Source organism: Cygnus olor, chromosome 4, assembly GCF_009769625.2.
Source record: "Cygnus olor isolate bCygOlo1 chromosome 4, bCygOlo1.pri.v2, whole genome shotgun sequence".
Lineage (NCBI taxonomy): Eukaryota > Metazoa > Chordata > Aves > Anseriformes > Anatidae > Cygnus > Cygnus olor.
The window spans coordinates 751,061-765,276 of NC_049172.1; the positions used below are offsets into that span (position 1 = coordinate 751,061).

General features: G+C 40.1%; 2 protein-coding genes across 4 annotated transcripts in view; one reads left to right on the top strand and one right to left on the bottom strand.

Annotated features, from left to right (window-relative positions):
• Positions 1-3,162, bottom strand: part of METTL14 (methyltransferase like 14) — a 34,681-nt gene extending 31,519 nt beyond the window's left edge. The window contains exon 1 of the mRNA XM_040555712.1: positions 2,975-3,162. The gene's annotated coding sequence lies outside the window, so the exon portion shown is untranslated. The remainder of the gene's footprint in view (positions 1-2,974) is intronic.
• A 4,684-nt stretch (positions 3,163-7,846) lies between these two features.
• Positions 7,847-14,216, top strand: part of PRSS12 (serine protease 12) — a 40,284-nt gene continuing 33,914 nt past the window's right edge. For all 3 annotated transcript variants that reach the window (XM_040555705.1, XM_040555706.1, XM_040555707.1), the window contains exon 1: positions 7,847-8,747. In XM_040555705.1, the coding sequence (XP_040411639.1) occupies positions 8,492-8,747 (256 nt within the window). In that variant the 5' untranslated portion in view covers positions 7,847-8,491. The remainder of the gene's footprint in view (positions 8,748-14,216) is intronic.

Consider the following 14,216-nt stretch of genomic DNA (forward strand, 5'->3'; position numbering starts at 1 on the left):
CAGTATCCTCATTTTATGTATTTTAAAACTTAGGTAGTTGTATTTGAAAATTTCAACTAAAATGTTGAAAGGAGGCACAAATAGCAAATACACCTTTAGGTATCACTTTAAAATACTGTTCAATGTGCAATGGTTGCTCAAGCAAATATGTGTATATTTGTGAAAGCAAGCTAGGAGCTATGGAAATTTATATTTTAAAAAATTGTAAAGAATATTGGCAACCTAATGATTGTCTTTGTAATGTACAAAAACTATTCACTAACATGAGAAGATTCACTAATTTTGAAGAGATTCTTAACTAATACGGCAAACTGGACATGGTTCATAAACACTTATAAAATACACTCTACTTCTTAACTGTGAAACTTGGCAACTAATTGAAATTGCAAGTGAAAGAAAAAAATATTTTAAAATTAGCCCTACTGTTCCCAATACAAACCCAAAAGAGAATATGTAACAAACATGTATTATGAACATGTGCTGGTTATTTCCAAGTGCTTTCAATACCCTTGAGAGGGAAGAATTAAAATTTCTAGAATCTCTTCTTGGTAGCGCAAGATTAATTTTTTAATTACAAATCCCAACCTCCCTGAATCAAGTGAGTACAAATGGTTTTCGTAGCTTTCCCTTCATTAGATAAGGGAAACAGGAACATTCACATGTTCTTATGTTGTAAACTGCTACTAAGGATAGGAGAATGCAGCTGTCATGATTTATTCCTCAACAACAACAACAACAAAATGGAATTTTAATTGCATTATCCAGAAAAATCAAGTTGTTATTTTAAAAAACAAACAAACAAATCCACTAAAAATAGGAAGGACTAAAGTTGGGCAGTATTGACCAAGCACCTGTTTCAGTGGGGAGTCAATAATATGCAACACTTAGCAGAAGAGACACCAATGTCTCCACAGTAGGTCAGGTCTCTCTTTACAACCTTGATAGAAAAAATAATTTGTGTCTGAAAATAAGAACTGGCAAAATCCTGCTTTCTTTTTGTTTCAACTTTGTGCGACTAATTGTTTTCAAGTTAATATACAATGAACTTCTCAAATTATATACAGTAGTGAAATCTTTTTAAAAGTCTTTCAGTGCTCTGATCAAAAATTACAGATGAAAACCATGACTTTTGGACAAATGTGAAATTCCTCACATCCTCAACTATATTCTAGCACTTGGAGCTGGACAGCAAAGCAAATCTATATAACAGTAAGTGTCTGGGGAATTACGTTTGATACTTCCGTGTCCCTTTGGGAAAATGTGTACTGAAACATGTTAACACCTCATTTTTTTAAAAAAAATATAGCAACATTTTTATGTTAATAGGACATTTTATGGAGTCTTAAAAGTCAAATCTATTGAGTTAAGATCACATTGAAGAAGTGTATATAAAAATTACGGATGTATAAACCAGATTTTTATTTTAAAAATGGGTACCTCCCAAAATATTTTTCTGTTAAATAAATAAACCATATGGACCAGATTATAGCTGCATACACACAGAGGAGGGGAATGATGGAAAAAGGAACATCTTGCTTTGTACTTCAGTTTGTAGACCAAATGCCCTTATGGTAAGGCTTATGCTAATCTGAAGTGCCGGCAGCTTTTCAAGACCAAAAACATTCAGAAATTCATGCTCTATAATAGGCTAAATATGGCTTCATGGACAAAACTATTCCTAATTCAATAAGTATTTATCTTTTCCACGCCTTTTTATCCTTGTTTTATATGTTTTAATAAGCTAGTTATATTTTAATTGTGTATTAGTGATAATTTATTAAAGATACATGCTTGCATTATGGATGTATTATGCTTGCATTATGCACGTTTATGCATAATGGTAAAAATAAAGCTCTGACTCACTTTATCCTCTCTCATTCCCAGTAACAGAATCTTAAGTTAATTAAGATAAATCAAATACTTGAAGGGTCACTTCATATATCTAACTCTATCTCAGCACATAAGTTATTCTTGCATCCCTCTGAAATTATGGAAAAAAAGATTTATTTATACATTATACACACAGTGCTGTAGGATTTCATGCAGAACAGAGAAATCCTTGCAGGAAAAATGAGAAATGCCTCGTTCCATTGCTGCTAGTGGGAAGCTGACACTAGGGTTAGGTTAGAGATGAAAACACAATCCAGGCCTGGTTGACTTCTCTTTCTGTGCTATGTGACTTTCGTTTCATAGGCAATTTCATTGCACAACAATGAAGTGCAATATTGTGAGATATATTACTAGGAAATGTTTTCATTCCAAAGAGAAGATACCTGCTACCATTCCAGACATAAATAATAGTGATAGGACTACCTGGATTACTAATGAGAGAAGAACTTATTTAAGAAACTGCATTTATAAATGATTGTTTACACCAGGGAACCTTCTACAACATGAATGTCAGAGGAAATTGTAGAAGGTCATATATCTCAGCTCTGTGAAACAGTTGTCTTCACTGACAGGGGGTGTTTTGAATACAAAAGGCTTCACCCAGTTCCATGGTAGGCTGACCTAATGTTGACTAACGTACAGGCCGCTTTCTACATGAAAAAAGAATCTAAAATATATGTTGTATGATGATGAAGGCATGAAAACAAACAAACAAAAAAACCTCTTTTTTCTCACCTTATCTCTCTTAGATCTAAGCCAAAATGTTTAACATTTCAACAAATTTTAAATATTTTAACAAAGGTGCAGCCTGCCTACTGATCTTTTTTTCTTTTGAAGTGGGTTGTTTCTCCAGCATGAGCACAGAACGTATCACAGAGCTTCCTTAAAGGACAGACTGACTGAATCAAGTGCCCAAAATCATATGTATCCAAGTCACACTAAAAACTAAAGTTCCATCTAAAGTTCCGTTTTTTAGCAAATCCTTAAGACTGTTAACAAATGCCATTTTCCATTCCAAATGCTCTTTTAGCATATCCTTTCCTCTTTATGTGTGCTTATTTATAGAATGGCCTCACAAACTCACCTTTCACCTAGTTAACAGCCTGCAGCACATGATGCCATATTGACCTCCTCCTCTAAGCACCAGGAAATAAAGCAGCACTTCTGCAGCATTTATACAGCTGTGCTGGTGCACGCCAAATCTTGCACTTGAGTCTCACTCCCCGCTCAGCTGCAGCGTCTCCATGGCACAGCACACCTGGGATCTGTCAAACGGCCCGGCGGGGAGAGGAACACAAAGGTGTGCCTGGGGCTTGCTCCTGCTGCAAACACCATCACGCTGCAACTGCCCGAAAAGACCGTATGTTGGACCTCTTGTATGCTCCTCTGTGTGACTGAAATAGGAGCAACAGCATGGACAAATTATTTCTTCAGCCATCCAAAGTTTTACACATCGTACTCGTGTAGCCTACTTTACACATGGACACATTACAGTATGCAGATGTTAACTTACTAAGAATAAGGTAACTTATTCGTAGAATTAGAGCCTCTACTCTACTGACTGCAGTAGTTTTATTTTTATTTTTAATTTAAACAAATATCTTTATATTTTTACTGCTATCCAAATAACTATTTTTTTTTCCTGTGGAAAACCATGATACTTTTAAAATTACATCCAGTTATGTTGGATGTATCAAAATTAACTCAGTTACCTCAGCATTTTTTTCACTCACTGTATTAAACAAAAAGTGTTCATCGCTTTTGCAAGATTCAATTACTTTTCAGTTTTAAATGCACTTCATGGATGTCTGAATAATCCAGTTTCAGGCACGTATATATATACCTATGTATTGAATTGTTCCTGGAAATTGAGGTACTTCCTACGTTATAATATGAATTTATCCTGTTGTACAAGAAAATACTTAACACTTTAAAAAAGGTTTTTCTGTGATCTCATTCCTGTGCACACTGCGTTATGTGGTAATGGAAACCTCATCAATTATAGGCTGTTCAGTTACATCCTCTCTAATGCGGGGTCACCCTATGGACCTTCTATACAATTACAGACAAAAGGCCTATTCTCTTCCATATAAGTATGAACCCAAATTACTTTTGACTCACACTTGGCAGGACTTCAAATTTCTGCTGCCTGTGTTTGTTAAAAAGAATGAGATTACTGAATAAAAATATTCTATACGAGCGCTGATTTATACCCTAAAAATGTTGACTCATTACAGCACCCATTCTGTGGCCCACTTTCAACATGGAAATCTCCTTTATGTGAAGCCTTGCTTCTTCTCTTAATCCTGTTTTCAGAGCCTGTCTGCTGCTGTTTGATCTCACTCAGTGCCCACTAGGTCGTGTATAATTTTTTCCATTGATTCCAGCGGCTGATCTATTGGCCCCAGCACTCTTGAAAGTGAGAAGAAACGATAGCAAGAAATTACTTGGTTGATATTCTGAAAATCATTTCAGTATGTGTTATGCCTACCTGTTTGGCTACATTCTCTGCCTTGTACCTGTAATTATTTCCTGGGAGAACTTCTATATAGGGACTGAATTTTCCTCTGCACTGCCTTAGGTCAGCTCTCGCTCTGATCTTTCACATCTACATTGCTCTTTGCCTCTAACCTGCTCACGAGGGAATACAGGAGGGAATACCACGGCTTAGGGGCATCCATGGCAGTAAAATAGGTCCGACTCAGGACTTCGTTTGTCAGTAGTATTTTAACTGAATTCCACCAACAGCTGGAAATGCTCAGCTTTTCTAAAATCTATGCTGAAAAAAAAAAGCACACTGTATGAGCCACTCCAAGATAAAGGTAAGTAGCTTTACTGCACACAGGAAGAGGCTAATCAGTGAATTTTGCTATTGATTTGAATGGGAGTAGAATTAGGCTGATTCTCCAGCTGAGTTTCAAATGCTCAGTATGAGATGCTTTCCAAATGCAGAAGGACTACTGTATTTTTGCAAGTGTAACCCACACATCAGATACCTTCACCTGTTCACAAGAACAATTTATTGAAAATCAGTACCTATTAGGGAAAAGGAAGCTTTTGTGTAAGTTTCCTTTTAAGCTTTGCATATGTGAATAACCCATGCTGCTGCTGTATTATGGGAGTATTTCTGTTATTTGCATTTCTCAGGTATCTGATGAATATGATGAACCTATGCACGGAAATATAGCAGGTGTTTGGGGCTTTTTTTTTTTTGAAGTAGTCAGATTATACAGTTCATACCTATGAATTATTTATTATTCCTTGTTTTATCAACAGTTTGGTATTTGGACTGTCAAATACCAGGAGAGAAAAAAGCAGCCAACCCTATGGCATTGAACACAAATTAAGACCTATTCTAGTAGATGATTTCCTACAATCACTCTCATGGAAGTGTTTAGGTATGTAGCACAGATTTGTTAACTTTGGTCATAATCATTATTCGATGGGCTTCCATGGGACTGCTATCAATAAGTACTACCTCCATGCATAGGAGCTGAAATCCAAATACTAAGCTTAAGTGTTGGAAATGTTTTGTAAAGGGCAGAATTGCTATGGGTTTCGGATGGAGCCAGTTCATCCACTGTAATGTCATTTTAATGGATTATTTTCTCTACCAGTGTAAAATGACCAAAGCAAGCCTTTCTTTCCATATAAAAATGTGGGCCTTGTTAAATACAGATTACTAACTTTAAATCTCACAATGTTGCTGAGGGCATAGAACTAGCACAGTTTCAAAAAATGTATTATTTTCTCAACATTTTGTGTCATTTTCTGAAAAGTTTGATACTGTAATTTCAGGATCAAAATTGTATTGAATTCCCAGATCCACTGAGACCATTCGAGGTTTACTTGCCTATTTTTCTAATTGAGCAAATGTAACTTTTTCTCTTTTCTTTTCTTTTCTTTTCTTTTCTTTTCTTTTCTTTTCTTTTCTTTTTTCTTTTCTTTTCAATTCAGTTTGTGAATGAGTTTTTATCAGTTTTGTAAAGAAGAACAAAAACCTTTAAAGGCAACCAGAAGCATCAAGAACATCTTGTATCGGCATCTTTTTAAAAGAATCCTAGCTATATCACAATAATAAGCCGTTATTTCTTCTTTATAAATACATGAATGTAAAGTCTACCCTTAAAGCATAATGTAGTTTCTTTTTAAGCACACTTGTAATTCTTACTGTTATTTTCAGTGTGATGTCCAAAAGAATCAAGCAAATCACGCTGTCTGTCCATGTAACTGCTGCTTTCACTTTTCCCACTAACTTTTGACTGATTGTGAGAAATGTGACAGAGGCAGAAGTCACAGAGATAATGAGCTTCTTACAAGTGTAATAACAGTAGGCAGTCGAGCAGATGAGAGTGATGTTATATATGGCACCTGTAAGTTGCAGAAAGGACTGCAACATGCGCGTGTGCACAGTTCAGACACATGAGAAACCAAATGGGGGAGACCCTCATCAATGGTCTAGCCAAGACAGAAGCTGCAAAGCACAGACCATACAACCTGAGAAAACCAGACTCCATTAGTTCCGGGATTTTTAGAAAAGGGCCTTGCCTACTTAGTGTCTTAAATGGAAACTGGACTAAGTCCCTAATACGTAAATTCTAACAAAAGTAGTATTTCCTGTAGCATTAGCAACCTCCCATCATGCTGAAAGCTAATTCACAGCTATTAAAACAAATTAATGCTCATTCCCCTTATATGATTACATCAAAAACAAAAATCATGATAAAAATCAAAATCTTCAAGTCTGAACCTGTGCACTTGGATTATCCGATTAAACCTGAACTGCATCTTGGGAAAGGGGTCATAATGATAAGTACTCTTTTCTTCAAGATGTTGCTTCCTAACCTTCTCACCTGTGTAACCTCTTCTCTTCCCATCCCTCCATGCCCCTCACTTAAGTACCATTTTGTAACCTAAAATACAAACTCCCCTACCCTACACAGGCAAAGAAAGTTCCCTGCATGTGAGATTCCTGCAGGCCCACACACCTAGGGGAGACAAATGAAATCAGAATACATGAATAAGTACCAGACTCAAAGCTTTGCCTGAAGGGTTTTACAAGATTCATCACACTCATCTGCTCTCTTGCTCCCATGCTGATCTGCAGAACCCTGCCTCTTCCAGGCTAGAGGGGGGGAAAAAAGAGCTTAGGTCAGGGAAAATTAAATTTTGCTGTTATTGTAATGCCAAAAAGTGTTTACTAGGTAGTGAAGGTAGCCTTAACCAGCTAGGCTGAACATGCTTTTAACCCATCCTTCCAAAGAATGAAAGCAACCGACTTGCCATGACAGCAACGAATTTGCTGACAATTAAAGAATGGCCATAATGAGTTGCTTTCAGGCTAGTATCTTGTACATACTCCATTTTTTTTGAGACCAAATTACACTCTTGCCAGTCCTGACAGTTTCTAAACTAATGCATACACATGTGCCTCAGAAGAAACTTCAGAAAGCAAGACCAACCTGTGTGCTTAAACCCACCCAGAAATGCAATGGACACATGCAACAGCATAGTTATCATATTGCTGTAGAAACCCTAGCAGAGCACTCTTTAACTTCGTAAGGGATTCATGTACCAACTGTATTGTCACAAGAATACTTTAATCACAGATCAGCACAACTCAAACGAATACAGGTGATACCAAATGCTGTAGTACCTGCTTTTCCTTAGCACTGGTGCTCTTTTGTCCTTATGAGCAAAAGCTTAAAATCGGCAAAGCAGCCTTCAGCCCCTTTTGAGCAGTTTGAAGGCTGCTGAAGGGAGACCACTGTTTAATGGTGTTACATGTGGTCCTGCATGGAAAGCAGGAAGCACGCTCTCTTAGACCCTTGCCACAAGGCAAGGTTGTGCAACTAATGATAAGCTCACCCAGAAGCCAGGTGAGCGCTTCTCAGCCAAAAACATTTGATCCTCTGCGGAGCCAGAGGATCAGCCAAAAACAAAGATCCTCTGCGGAGGTGAATGTGAAAACTCACAGGACAGACAAACTGGCAAATAAGGGGTGTGTGCTCTATCAGGCAGAGTCACACTTGGCAAAAAATGAACAGCAGTGAGTAGAAACGGTGGTAAATAAAGGATAACAAACAGCCCAGCCAGCATGGTATTGTTTAGCTGGACGATACAAGACAGAGATGAAACTAACTGATGGCTGTGCCGGTAGGAGGGAGAAATCAGAGATGATCAGCTCACGCAAAACACCGCGGCGGCTGGCAGTAAGCAGATTGCTATTCAGAGCACACGGGATAAAGCTGACTCCTCGAAGACGTTGCTCCCGGTGGCGTTTGTTCGCAGCCCCTTTGTTTGACGGCTCTCTCCATCGCTGTGCCCGCAGCCCTACGTGCGGCCCCACTAAGTGCATGCCTCCCCCGTAACAGCCGGGCCGGGCTCTGCCCGCTCCCCCTCGGCTCCTTGCGAACCCTCCAACACACCAGGGTGCCAGAAGGGCCGGGGGACTAGAGGCGACCCCGAGGCCGTGCTGCGGGGGAGCGGCGGGGAGGCGGGAGGGAAGGGGATTAGCGGGACGCCGCGGCCCCGCCTCCCCCCTTCGCATCCCGGCAGCGGTGCGAGGGGGCGATGGGCCCGAGCCGGCGGCACCGGCACCATGGCATTCGGCGGTCTCCTGCTGGCGCTGGTGCTGGGGGCGCTGCCCGGCGCCCACGGGCCGGGACCGGTCTCCGGCGGCCTCCCGGCCCCGCCGCCCCCCGCCGCCTGCCCCCGGCCGCCGCCGGCCCCGGGCCTCCCGCAGCGGGGCTGGGCGGGCCGGGGGCCGCGGGGCCGCCGCAGCTCCTGCGCCCTGCCCGGGCCCCGGCCCCGGGGCGGCCCCGGCAGCGGGCGGCGCCCTGCTGAGGGCGAGCGAGGTGAGCGGGGGGCGGCGGGGGGGACCCGGAGCTGGGCGGCACCTGGGCGGGGAACGGAGCGGAGCGGGAGGCAGCCCGGGGGGTCTCCAACTTTGACACCCGCGGCTGCCCCGGCAGCAGGTCCCGCGTCGCGCTGTCCCTAGGCTATGCCGGCGCTAGGCAGCCCGCCTCAAGCGCCGCGCCGTGAGTGCGCCGCGGGCTGCCCGGCTGCCCAGGGCTGGCCAGCACGGCTGGATCCCGACTTTCTAACCTGGGGCGCTTCTCCGCGGGGCGCTGGGCTCCCTCCCTCCCTCTCTGTCCCGAAATGTGGGGGGAAAAGCGAGAAGGCGGTCGGCAAGCCTGTGTGTGCACCCCGCCGAGGGAAGTCGTGCTGCCGCTTCAGCACCCAGCCCCTAGGCACTTGGGCAGCCGTAGGTTTCAGCAGCATGGTTGGGTCTTCGGCAGCCCTCCGTAAATATATTTACGTACAGGCGGGTTTGGAATGACTTCACTGGATGGAAACATTGCCTTCTGCATCTCTTTGGTATTATCTCCTACCTAAGTAAGAATTGCATCCTATCTATACACGTACTAAAAACGATCAAGTATAATTGCTGCAATGAAAATTAAGACTGTCTTCTTTGTTGCCCTTCCTTTTACATATTTCATAATATCGCAACATCGACAAGGGCATTAATTACTAATACCGGTATTAATAATTTTGTTCTTGTGGAAGTTTTTCCTTTTTTTTTTCTCTTTAAATTTCCTCTCTGATCCCTGAAGAGGATGGCTATCTTTCTCTTCCAACGATAGTCCTAAGAAGGCGTATCAGATACAGAGCTGAAAAAAGGATGATAATTTGAACAATATGATAATTATACATATTGGTATAAAATATCACAGGAAGAGCAAATGGAGGCACCGAGGTCTATAGTGTCAATCTATGCATTAAAAAAAAACATAGTTTTCAAAGTCAATGCTGTACTCCTTCAAGAAGACCAAATGCTGTTATGTATTACAAATGTTTCCTGGGAAGGAATACCAGGCAGCTGATGCCATGGTGGAGAAAACAGATAACTAGACACAGATGAAAAGAATCCAGAAGATTTCACACCCTTTAACTGGTCTCAGTTTGAAAAAGGGTCCCACAGTTGCTTCTTTAATTTAGTCTATCATATTTATAGCTTTTTCCAGAATTGTTCAGTCTGGTTTACAAAGTACTTTGTAAGGATTTTGGACTAATCTGCCAGAGTGAGGAATAATGTATCATTTTATTGCTATGAACCCAACTGTACTTTTACTGGAGCAAATTCTAGAATCCCCTGTAAGTTCAGTAAGAACTTGATAATGAAAAAAAATGCCAAAAATGCTGCATGATTTGGGTTTAGCTATGTTTCTTCACTCTTTTCAGAGTTTTTTTGTTTGTTTGTTTTCCTCCCTCTGAGTCTTTTGGACTCAGCAGTAAATTCTCAGTGATTTCCATGGGCCAAAAGTCTGCTCAAAAGTCTTTGTGGAGGGGAAACCAAAGAATTACGGAATGTATGAAATGGCTTAAGGTGGAACAGGGAAATACATCAAGCCGTTTGACCAGAAATAGACATTACTATAACTTTGGTCCTGAAATATGTTTCTTTCTCACAAGAAGCAAAGAAATGCAGGCAAGGCAATGTTATGAGGCAGTTTATACCTAGAGGACAGACTAGAGATAATCTTCCTGCATCTGTTGCGTTAGTACATGTGCTGAGGAAGCCCACACTCAGTTATTGGGCACCTGCAATAACTAAATACAATACTGCGTTCAAAGCCCTAACTGCAAATCTTCTGGATTTTCTAGCTTAAATATTAAGACTAATGTGCAAAGTTAATTGGTTAAACTTTGTGCATGCATATATATTAAAGAGCTTTATATTTTAACATTAATGCTGGAAAATAAAACAAAACAAAAATGCCTTTGCAATTATACCACACGATACCAGCCTAAAATCAGATTAATAGTTTAAAATAATATATTTTGGTGTTTTATTTCCTCCTTCTAAAATGAGAGGCATCTGGGTAATATTTCTTATTCAATCTTTGAAAGCAAGTAAACCAAATACAAATAGATATAAATTATCGTGATTAAACAAGGAAATCATAGAGAAAAATAAATGAGTACAAGAGTATGCTGTATACAGAACCAGCAAAATTTACAATTTAGCAGAATTTAGAGTTTTAGGCATTGCTAATAGCAACTTAGCTGTGTGTACCTTACTCATGCTTGAAAACAGAAGTCCCTGTCAGCGCCTGGAAGCAACTGCTGCCACACATTGTTTATGTGGCATGTAGTTACAGTATTCTGCATGATATGTTGTTACGTATCTAATTTAAAGCTCTTTGAGTAAAGTGGGTTAACTATTTTTCTTTGTTTTACAAAGGGGAAACAATAAAAGAGAGGGTTCGTTTCTCGCCAGAGGTCACACTACCAGTCAGTGTCAGAACTGGAAATCAAATACACACCTCCAGAACATCCCAAGTGTGGAGTCTTTCCATTTGAATCTCTTTCATCACAGGGTAATTCCACCAATGCCAATCAAATAATGCTTCACAAAAGTTCTGGGAGAGAAGAATCAAGCCTCAGGCTCATAGTTTAAACACCAGATTATTCTCCCTACTTATTCCACTATGGTCTGGGCAGTTGATGGAAGGTATTTTGGGACTTTTTTTTTTAATTATTAGCATAAGGTTAAAGAACAAAAGATGAAAAATTAAACATGAATGTTTATTTTCTCCTTCTAAGACTGAAGCAGCTCTTCTGGAACCATTCTTATTACAGCTGCATAGCATGAGACCCCCTCAGTTTCTACAGCTCTGTATCACATAAGATAATTGCAATCCTTTAGAACCCATTACATTCCTAAGATTTCACTGTATTTTTTTTCAGAGCCTTAAACCATTGATTATTGACATGATGAACCTCACTGCTACAGAGGAACCAAGTCAGCATATTACATACTCAATATATATAATATTTATGAAACTCCTAGTATAAGGCTCCTTGAGTATGCAATAACGCTGTGTACTAAAGTAGATCTTACAAAGCAGTTCTGATGGATGCACCCTTTTTCAAGGTGTAACTACCAAGAGAAAAGAATTATAATTTTAGACTGAAAGTGGTGGACAACTGCACTGGTTACAGTGAGCATCATCCATTTTTTTTCTGAAGTCAACAGGAATCTTTTATTTAATTTCATCCAGGGATGACCCTGGAAGGAGAGTAGAGTTTCCATTTATTTGAACTGGTGTCAGACTGGGCCTAGAATGCTGGTAGATTTTTTTTCAAGAACCTTGTGCAAACCAATGTGTCCAATTAATTCTGAAACTGGGACACTTTTATATGTATTCTGAATCCACTAGTGTTTGGAAATACTAGAAGTTGTTAGGCGAGATACAGAGCATGTATCAGTGGGCGACCCTTACACGTAGTGTTAATTTATACCTAGTTAATTGACTGTGAGGCAACAGAGATGAATTATCAGTGCAGGGCCTTTCTGTGGCACTATCCCACATCGTAACACCTTGCAAATGAAAGCAAAAATAACATTTGCTGTTTCTACAAATTTCCAGAATTGTAATATTTCTTTTGGTTTCCTTCAGACCTCTGAATGTAGCACCAGAGGAGAAGGCACAGGAAAATTCTCCTTCTGATTACTCTTGAAAATCTACATTTTATACCCAAACTACAAGCCTTTGAACACAGGTGTTATGAAGAAAATACTGGTACACCTTTATCATAAACCCTATCACTGCAGTACTTACACATAAGCAAAAATGGAAGTGATTCTCATTCTATTTTCAGTTCAGCCACACATAGTAACAATGCTTGTTCTCAGTGAAATGTAGAAAATAAAATAGGGTTTGAAGTTATCCAGCATCTCAGGGCATGGGAGTGGTATAGCAGAAGAGCCAAGTGGACCACTCCTGTTGTGTAAAGCACAATTCCTTTGAAGCACTTCTTTTTGGAGTTTTTTAAAAGTTGGCTGAGCAGTTTTCCTCTTTTTTTTTTAATTGCTGTGTCTCAGCTTGAGTCTATATGGCAGGTGCTGCTGAGCAAGTCTCAGCAGCACCCACTGGATATGCTTACTTCCTTGCATTTGCAAGTATAACTTAATCTCTTTTAAACAGTGATAGCAGATAGGAAAGATTCTGACTTGGGCAGATACCAGGGCAACTAAAATTACCAGACTGTATGTAAACAACGTGATTGACCATCAGTAACCTCGGGCAGAACATAATTGAAAGAAATGTGTACGCATTTTGAGTGTATATAAATGATTGAGTTTCTGTGAAGATGGTAAATCTGTATTCTTCAATAAAGGGCTGAATGAATGCCATCCTAAGACCACAATATGTGTCCTAAAGCTGCCTGTCAGTCCCGCTTTGTGCTCATGTGTCCTTTTCTCTTACTCTTGTGGGGTCAATTCACCTCTCCCTGCAGGGGCTCCTTCCTCTTTCTGACTAGTGCTGAGGAGGGCACTGAGAGCTATGGGCAGGGTCCCTGTACTCACTTGCATTCCCTGCTATTGAGCTTGGTGCTGAGGCAGTGAGGGATTGATTAGCACTTCAATTAGAGGCTTGACACCTTATTGAGCTGTGTGCGTTTCTCAGAGCATTGCATGCAAGCCAGAATAGATATTACTGTGCTAGCTCTGCTCCCATCATGTTTAGTTTTCTTCAGCAACCAAACCAGCTCAAAACTTGCAGCTGAAAAAATCTGAGATTCTGCCATATCTACAACTCCAGAAACCTAGATGTTCCATTACATATGCTGAAGCTAGACCTGTTTGCTGAGAAGTAATTCAAATGCTCTTCTGCAGAGCTGCCCTAGGGAGAGCATAGAAGGAAGCCACTTGGAACACAGGTGTTGAAGTGCAGTATGGACTTGTGGTGTTAAAATGTAACAGTAGAAGACTTAACCAGTGAAATTAAGAATTAAGGATTAATAAAATTAAGATTTAACTGGTATCCTTTTGATCATACTAAATATTAGTTTTCTTGCTACCCATGAAGTAAAAGAGTGTTTCCTGCTCATTTTAACTAGGCAAACACTGACTACCCTACAATGAAGATACTAACACATTCTTAATAACAAAGATAGAGTCATCAGCTGATAACAGTAATATAGCATAAATATACATGATGGTAGATAATGTTGGTCAGATTGCAATTCCCTATGATCCGTTTGCACATGAAATAAATCTGTTTCGTTATGAAGTAAAAGTTTTGGAAAGTCTGTTGGAAAGGAAAAATAACCTATTGAAGCAAAGTGATACATTTTAAAGTTCTGTTTTTTGAGGTATCCATTTTACTGTTATTAATGCATCTCTTGATCCAGTAAAATAACTACCGGGGCCGAATACTGCAACATTTTGAATAAACTACAGAACAATCATTTTCTCATTAATCTGCTCTTTGGTTTGCTTGCTACATAATTATGACTTATCATAAGCTAAC